The sequence below is a fragment of the Dreissena polymorpha genome, chromosome 1 (genome assembly GCF_020536995.1).
Source record: "Dreissena polymorpha isolate Duluth1 chromosome 1, UMN_Dpol_1.0, whole genome shotgun sequence".
Taxonomy (NCBI): Eukaryota; Metazoa; Mollusca; class Bivalvia; order Myida; family Dreissenidae; genus Dreissena; species Dreissena polymorpha.
In genome coordinates, this window is record NC_068355.1 from 7002829 (window position 1) to 7025649 (window position 22821).

The 22821-nt window shown below is 35.1% G+C and overlaps 2 protein-coding genes across 7 annotated transcripts in view; one reads left to right on the forward strand and one right to left on the reverse strand.

The window, feature by feature from the left end:
* The window catches only part of LOC127864923 (uncharacterized), a 97925-nt gene extending 78893 nt beyond the window's left edge, over nt 1–19032 (reverse strand). Inside the window, exon 1 of the mRNA XM_052404814.1 lies at nt 18962–19032. The gene's annotated coding sequence lies outside the window, so the exon portion shown is untranslated. The remainder of the gene's footprint in view (nt 1–18961) is intronic.
* Nucleotides 8656–22821, forward strand: part of LOC127869716 (troponin T, skeletal muscle-like) — a 38497-nt gene continuing 24331 nt past the window's right edge. For 4 of the 6 annotated variants that reach the window (XM_052412374.1, XM_052412405.1, XM_052412388.1 and 1 more), the window contains exon 1: nt 8656–8728. In XM_052412374.1, the coding sequence (XP_052268334.1) occupies nt 8671–8728 (58 nt within the window). In that variant the 5' untranslated portion in view covers nt 8656–8670. Of the gene's footprint in view, nt 8729–21874; nt 21912–22655; nt 22821 lie in introns of those variants that run through there. The other 2 variants (XM_052412399.1, XM_052412412.1) reach the window with 2 other exon arrangements.

Genomic DNA, 22821 nt, shown 5'->3' on the forward strand with positions numbered 1-22821 from the left:
GACCCCAGGGGCATAATTTGAACAAACTCGGTAGAGGACTATAAGATGTCACTATATAGCAAATTTGGTAGCCCTAGGCCAATTGGTTATTGACAAGAAGATTTTTAAAGTTTGCACAAAATAGGCCTTATATAAGCAAATTTTCAATTTTTTAACCCTCGGGGCAGGGTCAAATTTAACCCCAGGGGCATAATTTGAACAAACTTGGTAGAGGACTATAAGATGTCACTACATGGCAAATTTGGTAGCCCTAGACCCAATGGTAATGGACAAGAAGATTTTTAAAGTTTGCAGAAAATAGGCCTTACATAAGCAAATTTTCAATTTTTTAACCCCCCGGGGCAGGGTCAAACTTGGTAGAGGACAATAAGATGTCACTACATACCAAATTTGGTAGCCCTATGCCATACGGTTATGGACAAGAAGATTTTTAAAGTTTGCACAAAATAGGCCTTATATAAGCAAATTTTCAATGTTTTGACCCCCCGGGGCAGGGTCAAATTTAACCCCAGGGGCATAATTTGAACAAACTTGGTAGAGGACTATAAGATGTCACTACATAGCGAATTTGGTAGCCCTAGGCCCAATGGTTACGGACAAGAAGATTTTTAAAGTTTGCACAAAATAGGCCTTATATAAGCAAATTTTCAATTTTTTGACCCCCCAGGGCAGGGTCAAATTTGACCCCAGGGGCATAATTTGAACAAACTTGGTAGAGGACTATAAGATGTCACTTCATACCAAATTTGGTAGCCCTTGGCCCAATGGTTATGGACAAGAAGATTTTTAAAGTTTGCACAAAATAGGCCTTATATAAGCAAATTTTCAATTGTTTGACCCCCCCGGGGCAGGGTCAAAATTGACCCCAGGGGCATAATTTGAACAAACTTGATATAGGACTATAAGATGTCACTACATACAAAATTTGGTAGCCCTAGGCCCAATGGTTATGGACAAAAGATTTTTAAAGTTTGCACAAAATAGGCCTTATATAAGCAAATTTTCAATTTTTTAAACCCCCGGGGCAGGGTCAAATTTGACCCCAGGGGCATAATTTGAACAAACTTGGTAGAGGACTATAAGATGTCACTATATAGCAAATTTGGTAGCCCTAGGCCAATTGGTTATTGACAAGAAGATTTTTAAAGTTTGCACAAAATAGGCCTTATATAAGCAAATTTTCAATTTTTTAACTCCCCGGGGCAGGGTCAAATTTAACCCCAGGGGCATAATTTGAACAAACTTGGTAGAGGACTATAAGATGTCACTACATGGCAAATTTGGTAGCCCTAGACCCAATGGTAATGGACAAGAAGATTTTTAAAGTTTGCAGAAAATAGGCCTTACATAAGCAAATTTTCAATTTTTTAACCTCCCGGGGCAGGGTCAAACTTGGTAGAGGACAATAAGATGCCACTACAAAAAAAATTTGGTAGCCCTATGCCATACGGTTATGGACAAGAAGATTTTTAAAGTTTGCACAAAATAGGCCTTATATAAGCAAATTTACAATGTTTTGACCCCCCGGGGCAGGGTCAAATTTAACCCCAGGGGCATAATTTGAACAAACTTGGTAGAGGACTATAAGATGTCACTACATAGCAAATTTGGTAGCCCTAGGCCCAATGGTTACGGACAAGAAGATTTTTAAAGTTTGCACAAAATAGGCCTTATATAAGCAAATTTTCAATTTTTTGACCCCCCGGGGCAGGGTCAAATTTGACCCCAGGGGCATAATTTGAACAAACTTGGTAGAGGACTATAAGATGTCACTACATACCAAATTTGGTAGCCCTTGGCCCAATGGTTATGGACAAGAAGATTTTTAAAGTTTGCACAAAATAGGCCTTATATAAGCAAATTTTCAATTTTTTGAATCCCCGGGGCAGGGTCAAATTTAACCCCAGGGGCATAATTTGAACAAATTTGAAAGAGGTTTACCACAGGAACATTCCTGAGAAAGTTCATCAGATTTGGACCAGTAGTTTAGGAGAAGAAGATGTTTAAAGAAAAAAGTTTACGCACGCACGGACGCACACACGACGGACACAGGACCATGACATAAGCCCCGCTGGCCTTTGGCCAGTGGAGCTAAAAAATGGGAAACTTTTTAAGTGAAATTTGTTGATCACAAAAAATAAGTTTAAAATGCTAAAAAGGTACAAATACCTTGTACATTAAAAAATATGTATTTTTTCGCCACAATGTCAAATAATCAATGAAATTTGAAGTTCAATTTAAAACAAGAGGGCCATGATGGCCCTGAATCGCTCACCTGACTCATTAAGATCAGATGAAAACTATGACTTCTATTGTCTACACAATGTTTTTCTATGATTTGACCTAGTGACCTAGTTCCTGACTCTAGATGACCCAAATACAATCCCAATCCAGATTTCATCAAGATAAACATTCTGACCACAGTTCATAAATATTGGATGAAAACTGTGACCTCTATTGTCAACACAAGGTTTTTCTATTTATTTGACCTAGATTTTTACCCCAGATGACCCAAATACAATCCCACCCAGATTTCATCAAGAATTCTGACCAAATTTCATAAAGGTTGGATGAAAACTGTGATCTCTAATGTCTACACAAGGTTTTTCTATTATTTGACCTAGTGACCTAGTTTTTGACCCCAGATAACCCAAATAAAATCCCAACCCAGATTTCATCAAGATAAACATTCTGACCAAATTTCATAAAGATTGGATGAAAACTGTGACCTCTATTGTCTACAGAAGGTTGTTCTATTATGTGACCTAGTGACCTTGTTTTTGACCCCAGATGACCCAAATACAATCCCAAACCGGATTTCATCAAGATAAACATTTTGACCAAATTTCATCAAGATTGGATGCAAACTGTGACCTCTACTGTCTACACAAACAAATTGTTGACGGACGGACGCACGGACACACGCAGGCACGCACAACGGACGCCGGACATCACACGATCACATAAGCTCACCGGGTCACTTCATGACAGGTGACCTAAAAATATGTGTCGGAGATAAACATGAACAGTTGTGGTTAAAATCCCATAGAAACAAGGGCTGTTTGTAAAACATGCATGCCCCCCTATATGGGCTATAAGTTGTAGTAGCAGCCATTGTGTGAATACGTTTTTTGTCACTGTGAATGGTGGTGGTGGTGGTGGTGGTGGTGGTGGTGGTGGTGGTGGTGGTGGTGTAGTAGTAGTAGTAGTAGTAGTAGTAGTAGTAGTAGTAGTAGTAGTAATAGTAGTTGTAGTAGTAGTAGTAGTAGTAGTAGTAGTAGTAGTAGTAGTAGTAGTAGTAGTAGTAGAAGTAGTAGAAGTAGTAGTAGTAGAAGTAGTAGTAGAAGTAGTAGTAGTAGTAGTAGTAGTAGTAGTAGTGGTAGTAGTAGTAGTAGTAGTAGTAGTGGTAAAAGTAGTAGTAGTAGTGGCAGTAGTAGTAGAAGTAGTAATAGTAGACGTGGTGGTGGTGGTGGTGGTGGTAGTAGTACTAGTAGTAGTAGTAGTAGTAGTAGTAGTAGTAGTAGTAGTAGTAGTAGTAGTAGTAGTAGTGGTAGTAGTAGTAGAAGTAGTAGTAGTAGTAGTAGTAGTAGAAGTAGTAGTAGTAGTAGTAGTAGTAGTAGTAGTAGTAGTAGTAGTAGTAGTAGTAGTAGTAGCAGTAGCAATAGCAGTAGCAGTAGCAGTAGCAGCATTACAAGACCAATACTTAAGAATGATCAAATGGGAAAGGTAACATAGCACCGGCAAGTAAATATGGGGCTCATTTACAGGTCAGATTTGGAATCTCTGCTGTAAAATGAGATTTTGAATGAATTAAAGGGAGGCAAATCTGTAATAAAAAGAACATGCATAAACCGTAGTTGTTTCCCTTGTTTGAACCATGCTAAATCCTTACAAGTTTGGAAAGAATTGGATGAAAAATTTGGACTTCATTGCATAAACACCATTTTCTCAATTCAAGGGGAGGTAATTCTGTACTTCATGGACCAATAATGCTCATTTTTTGTAGGGTTCGTGTCCTCATTAATATAAAGACACTGTGCAAATTTGGAAAGGATCGGACAAAAAATGTGGAAGATTTTTGAAAGTTTTCACAAAATAGGCAAAAACAAATAAACATGCAAAGTTCAACGAGCTCCTGCGGCCATGTTTTTTGACGAATCAAATTTCTTTGAACAACTTTTTCAGGGGAGCCCTCAAAGGTCATCCCTGTGAAATTTTTTGAAAATCTGATGAGCGGTTTCTGACAAGAAGATTTTTTAAGGTTTTTACCATATATGGTCATGGCGGCCATCTTGGTTATGTGATCAAATTTTTTTTAACAATTCTTTTGTCCCATGACCTAGGGATGCTCCACATGAAATTTAGTTGAAATTGGCTCAATGGTTTAGTAGAAGAAGATGTTTACAAATTGTTTACAGACGGACGGACGGACGGACGCCGGACGCTGAGTGATCACAATAGCTCACCTCGAGCTATCGCTCAGGTGAGCTAAAAAACACACACTTGAGTCATTCTGTTCTATTCTTCTGTAAACCTTCTGTGTGCACCTAGAATTTGCCCTAGCAATGAAAATCAAATTTTATTTTTAAAACAACCCAATTCTATAAAGAAAGCGCATCTTATCAATTGAATTACTGATATTTATTTATAGTTAAAACCAGCTGGCTTCAATTCCCTCGGCTAAAATTTCTGCTTGGCTCAAATTCTCCTAGAAGCACTGATTTTTATTGCTATATATTCATATACATTTCTGTTGAATGGCTCCAATTCAGGAGGGTTGAATAATCGGATGGCTCAAACTGTTTTCACAGTCCCGGTCACTATTTTAACACATTATTTTGTTTGTAATGGCTCAAACTTTCTCTGGGTCGCATATCAAGCTGTTTAGACATAAGAAGCGATCGATTAAAGTAAGGCATGTCATCGACTCAATTGTTTACTGATTTGAGTTAAAGATGAGGAAGACACCACGCAAAACCCACCATCGAAAGGGTACGAGAATTCAGCCAGCGATAAATGTAATCAAGAAATATTTCGAGGATCCGAGTGCAAAGACTCAGAACATGTATAATGTCGACTTGATGGAATAAACAAAATCCTATCATGACAACAACTCATTCACACAAAACAGATTTATAATATCTTCTTTTTTAAAATAAATAAATACATGTAGTGCTGTTTAATATTTCAGTAATGTGCATTATAGTATTTATGCATGTTTTGTTTCTAAGTGCTGTTTTTTACATGTACCTGTAAATGTGCTAGGTAATAACATGCTGATATATAAATATACTTGTATTATATAATACATGTTTGATTATATTTGTTACAGTTTTAAAATATTGATTTATTAACAGCGATTTTTTTTTTTCCTATTGGGTAAAGAACCCGTACTGGTCCAATTGGGAAAAACTGAGTCGTGAAATCCTCAAAATTGGGAAATATTGAGTCGTGAAAACCTTGAAATTGGGGAAAATGCGTTGTGAGATCTTCAAATTGGGAAATTAGTGTATTTGATTTTTTGCTAACAAATACCTTAAAATTGAGAATAACTGATGTCAAGTTGTTAATATTATATTTACTACGGTTCTAGCCATAGAGCTGCATAAGTAAATAAATTAAAGTTCATAAAAACAAAACAAAAAAAACCTTCATTTGGGAAATACAGACCTGTTTACCCTACCGATTGCTTCTCAGTAGTATGGAGGGCATCTCTCAGTAGTTTGGGGCTGTTGTCAGTAGTTTTAAACTTTTTAATCATTTTGAGCATTAAAACACCATGACTGGGTCACATATCAGTTTAACGGTACATAAAGCATTAGATGAATTTACTTGCTAATACTTAAATTTGTTAGGTGATTTTTTTTGCTTTGATGTTTTACAGCCTGTGCCATTTGGATTGTGAAAATTAGAGAGATAAACCATGAAATTGGAAAAAATAGCGCGATAAACCATGAAATTTGTAGACATTAAGCATTATACATATGATTATAAGTAACAAAATTAAAATTGTTTTTAAGTGCATGTTTGACAGCATTTTATATTATAACGTGCTGCTTCAATGTCTTCTTAAAATGAAGACAATATTTACATGTAGTTAATTTCCATCCACATGCATATTAAACTTGCAATAATCTATAGATTCTTAAATACACCATTTGATCATAAGCTCTTTAAGAGTAGCTATTAATTTAATTCAGTATTTTTTTAAATTAAATATCATAAGGGGAAAACATAAACAAATATTGACAAACATCCTTTAGTGTTCTTGTTGTGTTAATGATGTATTAAATGGAGTTAGAATAATATATTTTATTTGTTTACCTTTCAATACCTTGCACTTGACAACCTCAGTTCAATGCTATTTCATTAAACTGTACAGCGTAACAAACATAATAAAGCAGAATATGCATATGAATCTGATTATACACATATCGACTAACATAAAATCAAATCATGTTTGTCTCTTTCCATTTTCGAACGATACTCGTTTTATTATAATAAATACTCTAACTTTGTGAGTAGACTAAACTCCAATTTTCCAACACTTGTTTCCGTGACGCACATTCACTGTGCAGATTTCTGATAAATATTTTTTTTTTTTTTTAAAGTCACTATAACGCTCAAAATCAACGAAAATTTCGTTAAGTATTTCGTAAAATAAAGTTAACACCTTAACAATCAGTGTTCCTTATAGCAATAGCCATAACTTCAACGCTAGATGTGGTATGATTACTTAGATTTTTGTAGATACAAAATGCTCGTTTTTATTAATTTGTGGCCACAATTAATTCCGGGTGTGTAGAAATACCGAAATCCCTGTAATTACCGAAATCCCCCGAAATCCCCAATAATATTTATTATTTATCAAAATACTGCGGATATTAAGATAGAATATTGCAATATACAATCTATTCACTGATGAAAAATTGTTTTTATCCATGTTTGGTAGTGAAAAACTAAAATATATACATAATTATTGGGATTCCGAGTATGAATCCATAGTGCATGTTTTCACAAGCACGATCAGGTACAGAAATCCCCGCTGTAAATATTGTTGCAGTGATTTTTTTTGCTTTAATTTGTTACAGCCTGTGCCTTTTGAATTGGGAAAATTAGCGCGATAAACCGTGAAATTGGGAAAAATAGCGCGATAAACCATGAAATTGGGAAAAATTAAGCATTATAAATAGGATTATAAGTAACAGAAGTGATATTGTGTTTAAGTGCATGTTCAGGGAGTTTTCTAGAAAAGGAGTCTGGTCAAATTGGTTTGTTTTTTTAATCAATAAAAGTGGCAAGTTTGGGAATGATTTATGGACAAAAATGACTAAATTCAAGTTATATATTTTGTAAGATGTTTAAAAAATAAAGTTGAGACCTAGATTTAAGAAATCATAATTAAGATATATGAGACTTGTTTCTAAAAAAAAAAAAAAAAAAAAAAAAAAAATTTTTTTTTTTTTTTTTTTTAAGTTGGGCTTTTTTTGGGAAATTTTGGTCAGAATTTTGGGAAAAAACGTGTATTTTTGCGATTGGGAAGCAGCCGAAATTCGGCTGTAAATTTGAGCAAAAAAATTCACTGTGTTGTTAAGTTTTTGTCTGTACCTCTTCTTTCTAATATCAAAAAGCCACCCAGATGATTTTTGACACTTTACAGCGGGGATTTCTGTACCTGATTGTGCTTGTGAAAACATGCAGTATTTTGATAAATAATAAATATTATTGGGGATTTCTGGGGATTTTGGTAATTACGGGGATTTCGGTATTTCTACACACCTAAAAACAGGCGTGCTCAATCCCGATATATCGACTATCGTCGGTATTCTCCGCAATAGAAAGAGAGATGTGTATACTGGATAGCAACGTAAAATCGTATATATATTCGGCTAAATTTGCGAACCAATACGCAAGTCAGTTCGGTGACGACTCGACAAACTCGATCAGCACTCGTTCCCCTGGAGGCTTGAATATCAACGTTTTTTACTACGCAAGCGCCAAAATGATTATGATTGATAAATTACCCATTATGACCGAAAATAAGCGAAAGTACGATTAAAATCTGAAAATTGACCATTTTGATCGATGGATCCGTAGTTTTTCAGTACAAATCCGTAGTGTGTAGTTAAGCCAAATAATCCGTAGTAACTACAGCGAATCCGTAGAAATAAACAGGTCTGGAATGGAAATATGTAATTTTTCCCAAATTGGCAAAGTGCCGTTCCGGTATTTTACAAAGAAGGAAAAAAATCGCTGATTCAACAATAAAGTATATATTTGGTTCTTATTAATTCAAAAGCTGAAAGAAGTACGTAGTTCAGGCATACGAGTATGAATACTCTTCAACTAAAGATGCAAATCTATTGCAGAATAATGTTAGTAAACAAAAGTATATTAGAAATCGGTTGGCTCAAATTCCGGATGGCTCAAACTTTTGTTGTTGTTGAGTTTCAGCCATCGGGTTCGACTGTCCATTGATTTTACTTCTATTCATATCTTTCAATATTTTATTTAAAATCCATTTCTGTACAGCAATGGATTTGTTAAAGCTGTCTTAAGTGATGTAAGAGTTTTCACTCAAAAGTTGTTGCCCTTTATTTCAAAATTGCCACAGACTGGATTCTGCCAAATGTTTTATCCCATCAGCCAAGCAGATTCAAAACTCAAACAATGTACACATACTATAGCTGTTCAGAAAGAAGCTTTTCTCATGGCGGAAAAACTCAGAGTAAGGAGAACGGTTGCAATGCGTTAGTTAATTCATGTGAAATTTTGTATTTGGTTTAATATAATTGAGTATATGTAACTGGTTTAACTTTTAAAAGTGGGTGTAATCCTAATAGAGCAGCGTCGTAGCCACGATCAGGCACACTGTGGCAGTTGCCTCGGCTAAAATTTGCAGAGCAATGTTTAAATTACAAGGGAAAAAAGGAAAATTTATGTCAAAGAATAAAATCTATATAAGAAATTGAGGCAATGTAATGAATATTAGGCACTATGATATTCACAAACAAATATTATCATAGAGTACAATTGGTTCATGTTGAGGCAGATAATTATTTCAATTTAATAACTTCAATTGATGCCAAAATTGCTCAGCAAAATGATAAGAAAATTCGTATATTAAACAAAGCGTCGCACTGTTCACTTCGATGCTATAATCATGGTGAACATTGCAACGTACCGAGCTAGAATCGGGTGTTTTAAAGCCAGGTCTGTGTCTATTTCGGTCCTAGACACACTTCGGGTGGTTGTCGTTTTCGGCTTTATTATAATATTCTCCTCTTTATGGCCGGCGTCGAGTTGAATCCTGGACCGTGTCAGGTGGTAAGAATCTTTCTTTACATTAGAATTTTCTAATAATGATATCCCTAACATTTAACATTTTCGGTATAAAGAAGTTCCAGTCTTTTCTTTTTAATAGTCAATGCAGTTGATGATAGAACTGACAGAAAATGATGACGCATTGCTAAAACAAAATTTAACATAAGAAAATCCAAAAAAAATGGCCAGAAACTTGACCACTGTTATATTGTCACTGCGTTGTTTGGAACCCCAGTAGGTCCGTTTTTTTTTCCAAATATCTTACATCAATGATCCTTTTTATATGTGCTTATGATTGAAAACGCTTTTGATTTAATGAATTTAAATTTACAAAAAAATAAAAAAAAGAGCCCTATGGTTCTTTCAAGCTCTAATGGAAAAAAATTGTCCATCATCATTGTTAACTTTATTGATACTAAATGGTCATATGTAGCGTCCACGATTCCGATAATTTAGATATAAAATGTGGTTAAAATGGCCTTTTATACGCACCAGAGACGTTCTAGGTATAAACAAATTTCAGTGGGTATGCCCCCGGACCCCCCTAGAATGACCTAAGATACTGCCTCGGCTAAAATTTGGGTCTGGCTACGCCACTGTAGAGTAAACTGAGTATATATCAGGGCCTGATCCAGAGAGGACATAACTGGGGGCACACACAATTTGTTCCATAAAACAAATGTGGGGGGCCGCGGTGGCAAGAAGTCAGTGTACCATGAACAGTCATATATTAATACGTTTAAACTTTATATAGGTGATTTCAACATAAAGAAGTATAAAACACTGTGTGTTAAAGATGTTTAATTTTTATTTAAAATTGTGATTGACATTCAACAGTACAGCAAGCAACAAATACACTGTGGCTCCAATTGGTAGGGGGCTGGCAGCTTTTACCACACTTGAGTTGGTAGGTGGACTCTTACAGTCATCTTCTTGATAAGTTCTGAAAATTAAAAAGAGAGAGTATTTAGAAATGTATAATTCAGTTGAATTAATTATGCACACATTTTATTTTATAATATGCATATATACTGTTGGTCTGATCAATATTTCAATAACCATATTTTGTCAGAGCGTGATAAAATGTGAGTGTTATTAGTAAAAAATGCAAAAGCTGAAAAAAGTATACAAAACGTTTGATAAAAGTCAGTAATTTTAATAAAATGTATATATCTACAAGGTGTATAGAGAGCAGAACAGGCATATATCATTGTATGGGCTTTATTCATTTTATATTACTAGCAGTATCACAGGTGGTTAGCGTGTGGCTATGATATTAATTAGTGAAAACATCATTTTGAATGATAAATAATCATATAATAACAAAAAGTTAACTTTTCTGAAAAAAAAATTCACTATCAAATATATATAAATAAAAAGGTATGCAACTCAAAATCAGCCCAAAACGGGGTGCATCGCTTTGAACAGCCATATCTTCATTAATTGTGCAGAGATTTTCAAGATCTCGGTCTTATTCAACACAGAAATGAATTTCCTTTCTGGAAATGTATATGTCTTGCAATATTTTTACAAATGCTGGGTCAACTTTTAAGAAATAACACCATACACAACACGCATGACCCAGTTGACAGTGATCATGCAGTCTTTATGAATGAAATCTCCAGTTGTAAAGACACACCTCCGCATTGGACCAATGAAATCACTCGTATGTTTAAAATGTCAGTTAGTTGAAATGTATGTAAACAAAGGTTTCAAACGGCGCTGGACAGTTTGTCTTCATGCATAATGTAACGACAAGAACGGTAATAATGTTTTTTCATACGTTTTATTGAATTATGGTATCGAACTACATGAACTTTGTAGGGAAGTTGCCCTTTACTCCGTGAAGATTTCAGTCTTAAAGACTGCATGATCACTGTCAACTGGGTCATGCGAGTTGTGTATCGTGTTATTTCTTAAAAGTTGACCCAGCATTTGTAAAAATTTGCAAGGCATATACATTTCCAGAAAGGAAATTCATTTCTGCGTTGAATAAGAACGAGATCGTGAAAATCGCTGCACAATTGATGAAGATATGGCTGTTCAAAGCGATGCACCCCGTTTTGGGCTGATTTTGAGTTGCATACCTTGTTATATATATATTTGATAGTGAATTTTTTTCTTCAGAAAAGTTAATTTTTCGTTATAATATAATTATTTATCATTCAAAATGATGTTTTCACTAATTAATATCATAGCCACACGCTTACCACCTGTGAGCAGTATAATGATTTTTTACAAATTAATTTAAACTCAATTTTTCTTTGTTCCTTTATTTCAATATTTAAAAGTTAAACATATAACATACTGACTAAACTTAGCGCAATAAACTGGTTATAATACAATTTTTTTTTAATAATAAATTCTTACCTTAGAATCAACAACTTTGACTCCGAGTCTGTCTCTGTGTTTTTTTTTTTGATGGACCAAAAAATTTATCCAGCGGGCTTCATTGTTAGGAAAACAGTGCCGTGAAACGCTGTCTTATATACTGTAAGAAACGTCTCCTTATTTAACGTTCCAATGATTATAACATCTAACAACACATTGTTAATCGGTATAACTGCCATCAAAACAATGTCCGAGATCATCCAGATGCTAATTTAATGTAAATGACAGATGCTCACTGTTATGCAGACGTTTAAGATCTTCTGCCGAAAAGAGCGCATATCGCTCTTAAGAGATTGTTGCTACGGTGATAATGGAGTGTTAACATACAACAGGTGCCTCCCCTGTGGATAATAGACAGTTTGGTTGGTAGGGGCACCTCCCTGTCGAAAATCGGGGATATTGGAAAATCTGGCTAAGTTGGCTTCACAAAAAAAACACTAACACGAAAAAAACAGGCTTAAGCGGCTGGGGGGGCACGTGCCTCTCGTGCCCTTCCGGTAAATCCGTGCCTGTATATAGGGCAAGCACAGCATGTATCATGATTTGAGGGAACGCAGTCTTCCATATTACTTCCAGTGCATGGGCTCCACCCAAAACTTTTTTTAGAAAATGACTTTTTTTATTTTTCATATTTTAATTATATACATAAACTGTAAAATTACTGCAACAATATTCAAATCTTTATAATTTAAAAAGTGATAGCGCAGAAATACCGTAAGTTAATTAAATTAAAAGACACATTAAAAAACAAGGCAAGTGCGACATAAAGATATAGCAATAAATTAAGTTGAAAGGCCAATACAGTCATACGTCTCCAAAACAATGTTAAATACATTAATTAGTAATCATTGAAATGTATGTGGATGTAAAGGAAGCAAATAACTGTTAGGAAAAACATCTGCAACATTAGTTATAACTATTTGATTTTAAGTTGTTCCCAAGAAAAACTAGGGTTTATGGTGGTGTTTTGAAAATCAGTACACAGATCAATAACATTCACCAAATCACACAAAAAACGAGGTTTGAAGGCAATGTGTGTGAGAAATAGTTTGTTGAGGTATATTTTACGTAATTAAAACTACATGTAGTGCATTATGCTGGTCACACGGAGAAAGAATTTGGGGTGAGGAAGAGTTTGAACATAATATTTTTGCCTGATTAAAATAGTCCACTGCATTATAATTGCATAACACAGCTCCGCTTAAATGTCACAGGGGCAGGTCAGCCAATGGATGCATTCACTAAGACGAAGCAGGGCTTCTAAATGATTACATACACTTGCGCAGACGAGGCTTTTATTTACCAACCATAATAACAGCCGATTCTTTATCAGTTCAACAGGAGACAAACGGAAAAATCTAACTAAAACTATTTTACTAAGTGATCAATAAAACCATTATTTCATTATGTAAAGCAAAAAAAATATTGAAAGTAAAACCTTTTATTTAAATATGAATATAAATTCAATTTCATTATTTTCTCATAATGATATTAAGTAAAACAAAAGTCATTAGGATAATTTGTGACAATCTGAAATAATTTATCCACTCAAAAGAAAACAACAAATCTGTTTGTTTTGATAATTTTTGATATAATTGTGTGTGATATATGTTTTAATAATACTTCTTATTTTGACTTAGTAACAATAAAAACAATACTATTGCCAAGCAATACAGTCCCCTACCGGCTCCACCATTGTCAGAATTTCCACCATTTTCAGATTGTTTTTTTAATTTGTTGCCATAGCAACCAGAATTTTTGACGTAGGAACAAAATAAGATTGACGTGCATAATGTCCATATTGCCATCCATCCATGTTTCAAGTTTCATGAAAAAATATTGAGAACTTTTAAAGTTATCACAGGATCCAAAAAACCACCATTTTTAGTAGTATTTCTAGTCTATTTGTTGCCATAGCAACCAGAATTTTTTATGTAGGAACAAAATGAAATGACGTGCATAATGTCCATATAGCCATCTATCCATGTTTCAAGTTTCATGAACAAATATTAATAACTTTTAAAGTTATCGCAGGATTCAGAAAAGTGTGACTGACTGACAGGCAGAGCGCAAACCATAAGTCCCCTCCGGTGAATTTGAATTTCGTTCGCCATGTCAAAACGTCCAGGAGATTGGTCTGCTTGTCCCAGCAACAAAAAAATGGAACATACATCTAAGTTTCAAGACAAGTGGTCGACTGAGTTTGGGTAGTTTAAACGTATTGATTTTAGCTCGATTGAATCAAAAGCCTGAGGCTTATTGAAACGCTCTCCAGTCCATTTCCTGGGCTTAGAACCAGCACTTGGTGTCTAAGGGGGAGATCTTAAGAACGCTCCCACAGTGGGGATCGAACCCATGACCTCCCTCTTGCTAGGCGGACACCATATCCATTACACCACGGCGACCTGTAAGTTTGGGTGCATTTTCAAAAGCAAAAAGGGTACCAAATTTGTGTTTTGCAAAACATTAGTTCTGGCTACCATAACTTTAAATGTCGCTTTTTATGATTTTTGACTGGCGCAACTTTATAGTTATGGACCATCCCATTAGGCAAGTCAACCAGAAATTCCCGAAAAGTTGACAGTTAAAAACAGCTGTATAAAACAGCTTTTAAATGCAGTTATTGGCCCTAATCAACCACTTGATCGGAAAGATTGACATTTTTCACATTTAACTGATATATTCTTTCACAAAATACTATATCTTTAACATTTAAAATTTATCTATTCAGCTCTTACATATCGAGATTAACAGCAATGGGACAGACTTACTTGAAATGCGAATCTCCCGAGATTTCACGGTCAAAAGACGTTATTTCTATTTTTAGTAACATACCATGTGCTCAAGTGTTTTCAAATTCAGAATGCAATTTCCCAGTATTTTAGATTATTCTGGCTCGTTTTGTAAACAAATTGTAGTGTAAATACAAACTCAAAATAAATGTTATTTAAAACTACCTGATTCACACTAAAACCAGTCTTATAATTCACCAGACGTAAGTTGTTAATCACAAATAATAGATTTCAGAAAACGAAAGTAATGTTTACAATTTCAGCATAAAATGTCAAGGTCGATCTGAAAGTATCCAAATGAAAACTCCTCACGTGACAAAGCGACAATGGCGTCAAAATTGTGAATTTCAGACTGCTGAGAATTATTTTCATCTATTGTAAGATGCATTTGAAACATTGGAACCTTAAAATATTCCCTGATGCAGTAATTTATATTCATTCACCAACATATGTAGAAATATGTCCAAGAACAGACATTCCCAAAAGTATTTTAAGTCCACAGGACATCTGGTCCGGTAGTCTTAGATAACTTGCAGGACCGGACTGGGATTCATAGGACCGAAACATCAATGTACAAACATATATATCGTATTTATATATTTGCGAAGTTAAGTGTTATGTCGTTCGGCAACAACTCAGATGCTCCAATAATACTAAGTGTTGGTTGTTTTCCTAAGTCGATAAGTTGTATGGTTACATATTTGTTTTCTTAATTCCAGGGGTGTCAATTGACCAAAATTTGAAATCCGGAAAATTAAGTAAGTGGTCTGGGAACGCAGGACCTCAACGGGTTTTAAAGGCCAAGTCCCTATAGGGGACACCCCCGTGACCTAGCTTATTGTACTTTTTATGCCCCCAGATCGAAAAATCGGGGGTATATTGTTTTTGGCCTGTCTGTCATTGTATGTGTGTCTGTGTGTGTGTCCCAAGACTTTAACATTCTTCATAACTTTTGCAATATTTAACTTAGCAACTTGATATTTGGCATGCATGTGTACCTCATGGAGCAGCACATTTTGTGTGGTGAAAGGTCAAGGTCAAAGGTCAAACAAAAAATAAAAAACTTTAACCAAAACTTTAACCTTCTTCATTTCTTTTGCAATATTGAACGTAGCAACTTGATATTTGGCATGCATGTGTATCTCATGGAGCTGCACATTTTGAGTGGTGAATGGTCAAGGTCATCCTTCAAGGTCAAAGGTCAACACAATAATTCAAAGCGGCGTAATAGGGGGCATTGTGTTTCTGACAAACAATCTCTTGTTTTGTAGTATTTCTAGTTGCAATTTCTGGTGACTACAATGCGAAATATTAATAACCATATCATCCGTATCATCGCATATGTATTGTCATTTTATAAAAATATTATAAAGAGCGTCGAAAAAATAAATTAAAATTGACGAATCATACTGTATCCGAATACGACAGTCCGAAAACATGTACATGTTTTGCACATATAATAAAATGCAGTCTTTCCGAAATACCGTCGGTCCTCGGATTTTTTGGATAATAATTTGGAAAATCCGGAAATGATTCTAATATTACCGGACCTCGTGTCCGGTAATAAAATTATGGCGAAAATTGGAATTCCATAAGCTATTTCCAGAAAAGTTTCAAGGCAAAAGAGGGAATTTACCTAGTTATTTATGAATACTCCAATCATGTAAAACATTGTTTCATTGGTTGCATTTCTTGAATGACATACGTGCATATACGGTATCCGGAGATTTTTGCTGCGTCGTCAATGCAAATTACACACTACGTCATCACTATATGAGTAGATTCGCAAAGGTAGAGAAACGATACCATATACTTTTGGTTCCCGTTATATCCGATTAATTCGTAAGCAAGCAGGGCATTAAGACAGGTCATTGTGATCTTCCCGCGATCTGTCAACACATACACAGGAGCTCGAAGCGATCTGACAATATCTACACAGGAGTTCGAAGGAAAACAGAGTATCCAGATATATAACTGGTGATTTTGTTTTCATTTTATTTTTTAATATCTTAAAACGTTTCAATTAAAATTTGGTGAAGGAGCAAAACCAAACTCTCATGATGATCAAACTCAGCACTACAGATGTTACAGCTTATGACCCTTCAGCAGCTGTAGACAAATGGCTGTTAGATTCGATGGTGTTATGTAAAATTAAATATTTAATGACGTTTTTACAAACAAACTCACACCTACATACAGGACCAACAAAGTTTTCTACCATAATTAAAAAAATCATCCAAATAATGCACTCAAAAGCATTGGGATTGACTTTAAGACTAGTATAATATTATAAGGTATGCTAGCCTACAACAGCTAAGCAAAAAGATTAAGTATTGTATGCTCATGATACAGGGAGATGGTCTTCGTCCACTTAATTATTAGCGCCCACCCAAGGCTATGCCTGATGGGTATCCAACAAAAGAAGATTCAATCGCCTTTCGCGATTTTGGCGATCGGAAACGCTAACATAGCATAAATATGTTACGACTCTGGTTGACTTTCGATATAGGGTTGGCTTCAGCCGTACAGGTCTGTCAATACTATATAAACTGTACGCTGAAGTTTCTTAAGCTAGCAAAACATGTGACACGGATTTTTCCATCAGCAGTGGTGGTGGCAATGATCTCACCAGACATCTGTTATCCAAGGCGCACACGTCTAACAGAAGTTCAGCTGCCAGTTCACCTCTCATCCGGAATGCCTTCAGGCCAACCATCTCTGACCCAGTAGCGAAGGTGGAAGTGTATTTCGCATTGTTCATTGCAGAACCTATGTTAGCGTTTCTGATTCTCAAAATCGCCATAGGCGATTAAATCTTTCAGCTGGCGATTAAAGTTATAAATGTGAATGCAAATGGCGATTGCAAAAAACCCTGATATTTCTCTATAAGTATATAATATTACCTACTTTAAAAGAGAACTCGGTACCGATTTGCACATGTAATCGCCATAAAAGCTCCAGGTGGTAATAGATAGTCCATTGATAAGAGATAACCGGATGCCCGTATCGTATATTCAAGCCACATAACACAGTCATGTATGCTGACAAATGCATCACAGGAAATTTTGGGTAACTTTCCAGTCGCCAAACTGTGATATTTAACGTCCAATCGGTTGCGAGAATGTTTATGGAGGCGGAGTTATAAAGCGATTATTATTTTTGATTGATGTCGGTCACAGAGTAAGCGTTTATCGCTGGTTTATTAACAATGAATCACAGTTGTAGCATTAGGCCAAATACGTGATATAAAACCTGTAAATAAAGCAGTACATTAAAGGCGGTTTCGGGCATCATCATCACACCTATTTACCGTACTGTAAACAATCATTAATTATGAGAAGTTAATTGCAATTGGTGAGCAGTGTAAAATTACTTACGGCGAGTAAGTTGTGAAAAACTAAACCCGTTAATAATTTGATGCGGTAACAAATAAAATCCAGTGCATGTATTTTGTATCATGTCTATTTGTAGAACTGATTTACACCGTTTTTCTACAGCCACGTGATGATAACTATTCACTATGCATTAATACTTGTATGCCATGTAAAAACCGTGTTATAAGAAAGAGCGCGAAATTATTGCTGTCGTCTGCAATGCCAAGTTCTACGCATGCAAAGCATGCTTTTTTTTAAAAAGACGATGTGTAACTAAATATAGCCTAGCCACTCAGTACATGCGGTATTTAAGACTTACAAATTTACAGGAACGTTTGAATAAATTATATATTGCAACTATGGAAAAATATGTCAATTCAAGAATACATTGCAGTAAATGTATTTTTTTAAGAATCAAGAAGCACCAGACTACGGCAAAAATTATTGGGAGAAGGGGGGTGGCGAATAGGAGTTACGCAAGACCCACCCAATCAAATACCGGGGCATATCTGAAAGTTCTAACAGTGTATACTGTTTATGCCAGTGCACGAAAATAAATATAAATGAAAAATAAAAAAAAAACATAAAATTATTTGATTTCAGGTAACAAATAATTTATTTAAATGTGACTGCATTGATAATTTAATACAGTCATTGTTGATACCTATAGATTCATGATAATGATTATGTCGTTCATTGAGCAAATAAGGTTATAATGTGGGTCGTTATCGTAGTGCTGAAATTTGGCTACTAATTTTTTTTCCTTAGCGCCAACCTAGAGAACACAACCTTCCCTTGGCAGTTGCAGACCATTTCACCGAATTAGTTACTTAAGGTGATGTTGGAATAGGCTTTCAATTTACTATATGAAAAAATGCGTACCAAAAAAATATATATATATATGTATATATATATCAATCTATAAACTTTATGGCTTGTATCTAACACAGTCCACAATCAGGACACTGACGGCATCTTTGATAAACTTTTTTATAAATAATTGTACAGAGATATTCCCAAAATAATATTTTTAATGATAGATATCATACAGTAAGAGAAATTTCTAACTATTGTACACACTTGGTACTTACTGCGTATGCAATTTAATGTGTATAACAGCACAACAGCTACTTTTGCGATATTTATCTCAAAAGTGCAGACGACAATTAAACAACGGAAGTCAACCTGCATACTATTCCCTACTGTATCATAGACTGGTTACCGATTACCAAATAGATCAAGTTGTGACAATCCTATATTTTTCAGCTTACATGAATAGTCTACTGCTTACTAAAAGGCACGAAATAATGAAGTCGAGTGCTGCATTGGCTCATATTGAACAATTTAAGGATCCATGATTCCGTTTGAAACGATTTGGGTAGTGTGGCAAACTATCCTATAATAGAAAAATTAGGCGGATAAAACGGGCTCGATCACAACCAACTGAAAGTATTTCCCTTTGTACAGAGACGTAGATAACATGTTCTCTGCGTCTCTGCTTTATTTTGGTACATTGATATGGTATCGTCTTTGATAGAGCTTATAAAATACTTCGCTCTTTATTTTCATTAAGACCGTATTTTGTATACCGCATACTTATATTATGTCCGTATCGTTTGTTACTAACTTTGCCTCTACATATACATCAACACTATTTTTTTACATTCGATGAATCATTTCAAACAAGCTTTTAGTGATATTTCGATGTGCATTCCCGCAGAGCAATGTCCCCTTTTGTTAAGTTAACGAATTATCATCAATCTCACATGATATCAAGGTAAGCATGCGTTATGACAGTTTTTCTTTAGCTTGCAAATGTCCAGTGAACGTCAGTATATGCTATCGCCATTTGCTTATTAAAGGGGCCTTTTCACAGATTTTGGCATTTTTTAACTTATTCATTAAATGCTTTATATTGATAAATGTAAACATTGGATCGTAAAAGCTCCAGTAAAAAAATCAAGAATAAAATTAAAAAAAGGAAAAGAACATTGCCCGGAGCAGGTTTCGAACCAGTGACCCCTGGAGTCCTGCCAGAGTCCTGAAGTAAAAAAGCTTTAGCCTACTGAGCTATTCCGCCGAATACACATACTTAACGTATTTTATACCTTATATAAGCAATCTTCGTAGTTTCACAAAATTTAACGACAAAAACAGAACTCTCCAAATTATTCAATCGTTTCGCGTTGCAACGCTTTTTATCCCACTTTTACAGCGAAATCGGTTGATTAAAGCCCCGTTGATTAAATTTCATCTATAATCAACGGCAAGGCTATAATCAATGGCACGAAATGACGTCATCAACTGCCGAACCGGGACTACTTTTTCCCACGCACCTCGTCACCTGTATTTGCCAAGTGCATCAATAATAAAAACAATCTCAAATGTTTGTCAATCTTAATGACCTTAAAACAAAGGAAAGTAGCAAAAAAAGAGTTTGTTGTCATTTATTGTCATTAAAACCTAGTATTAGGTAAATTTAACACTATGCAAATAGGTTCTGTTGTTGTTGCTCCCCTTTGAAGAAGTCAGTTCGAGTTGCTCCCCTTTGACCGTAGAAAACAATCGTCTGGACCAAGAAATCCTGTGTTCATTTACAAGATGTACTTGGATATGCGTCCATCTGATTTTTCTTTAAAGCATCTTTTCTACCTGGCAATACGCACAAATGACACTGCATCCCGGTGATTCTTGCGTCAACAATTGGGTGTCAACAAGTTAGGTCAGATGCTGAAGGCCATGGCAAAAGACGCCGGCTTTCTCAAGCACAAGAGAATAACGAACCACTCAGTTCACAAATTCCTGGTCCAAAAACTTCGAAATGCAAACATTCCACCCACTGAAACCATGGCCATAACAGGGCACAAAAATGTCCAGTCCATAACCAATTATTCCAACATATCTGTTGAACAGCAGCAAAAGTGTTCATTCTTGCTCAGTCCAGTAAATGTAACAATCCAACAGATTCCTCTTGTTCACCTTCACGCACTGAAACTATGGCCGAAATGCAGCCTAGACAACCGATGTCTACCGTCGAACAAGTTGATCTTGATGTTCGCCCCACCCAGTCACTTCACTTGCAAATGTCTTTCTCTAGTTCGAACAACTTTGCCTCACAATTCTTTGGTGCCACTTTCAACATTCAAAATGTTAATGTATAAAATTAGCTTAAATCCAAGTAATCTTTGTTATTTTGTCACGAAATAACCACATATTATAACAAAGAAGGAAATATTGTGCACCTCGTGATCGACTCGATAGTTTGATATCGAAAGTGAATTGTGTGTGGTGTTAGGCTACGTTGTAAACAAATGTAGTTCCTTGTATATAACAACTTAATGCCATATTGATATCATAAAACTTAAAGATTTGCAATTCAATATGATTAAAATTGTAATAAATAACGCTCGACACTTTGTTACAGAACGATATTCTGATTAAAAAAAAATGATTTTTTGATCAGCGGTTATTTTTGGAACGCGGAGTAATACACTGACCCTGGTTACACTACAGTCATTATCAAAGTACGACAAACACTCATGAAAACTTATTTTGTTTAAATAAAAATAGTTTACTGAATAAAAAGTGGGATAAATAGAATAATAGGTTAGTGTTGATTATAGATCAGGTTTATCATGCTCGGCACGAAAACGAAAAAGCACTCGCCAAGGCTCGTGCTTTTTGTTTTCTAAGCCTCGCATGATAAACCTGATCTATAATCAACACTAACCTATTATTCTCTATATAATTTTTAGGTTTTAAAATCGTCAAAAGATGCATATAATGGCTATATTAGACCATGGTAAATGTTCAGTATTACTGTTTCCTCACAAATATCATAACTAAAACGAAAATGTGCGAATCTGAAACAACTTTTTTCAATTTTGTCAATTTACCAAAGCGTGAAAAGATCCCTTTAATATCACAACCTTTCTTCGGTGTATATACATGGAAATAACAGTTATAAACATTATTGCAGTGTAGAACCAAATATCGTAAATATGTGTCATGTGCGGAGGAATATACTATGGTTTGATGCTCATCATTATATTTTAGCACATTAGAGTACCATCCGACTATGCCATTCGTGTATGCTACGAATATTTAATCCAGTTCAAGTTTTCATTAGTTTGTAAAAACCAGAATGCTCTGAATATATACGAATGTATTTTTTGTATACTATGATAATATAATGGTATAATACGTTTTCTCTCCAAGTGCAGCTGCAGTTTTGCTTCGTGCATTATGTATACATCTATTGATAAACACGACAATGTGCAACTTAGAAACAAAATATCGTGCGGTAAATAAGGGAATATCACATGAAATAAAATACTACAAACTTTTTCAGTTTTTGTTTTAAAATTGTTTTGGCAAAATATACATTTTAATGTCGTTAGATATTTCTAATATATACCGAAACAAAGCATTTTTATTTCACGTGCATTTTATCTTTGTTTATTTGATTATGGAGCCATTAGTTTTATAAAGAAACAAACTCTTAATACTACATTTATTTAATGATAACAATTTCTGTCCGGTGACCAATCTAACGCCTTATCTTTATATGGAATTGCCCAAATTGAATTGATCTTATTGGTCCGCACGCAGCATCCAGGCAATGGGTCGCTACATTACAATTAGAGGGGTCTCTTGTTTATAAAAAATGGAAGGACGTTTTTTCACAGCGTAATAATATCCTTACCTTAGAGGTCTTGCCTGTAGTGTATTCAGACCTATTCAATAGCTTAATATTTCATAACGAAGTATTACAACGCCGGTTCCGAAAATTGTCTAAATATATAAAACACCCTAATAGTGAAGTGGTATGGTCCAGCAAGTGCTCTTCGGGATACCTGAGTTGCTGATAAGCCTTCCTTTCAAGTTATGCCTGTTTTGTTAGACATTTTGTTTCATATTTAACTTTCGGAAATATCAGG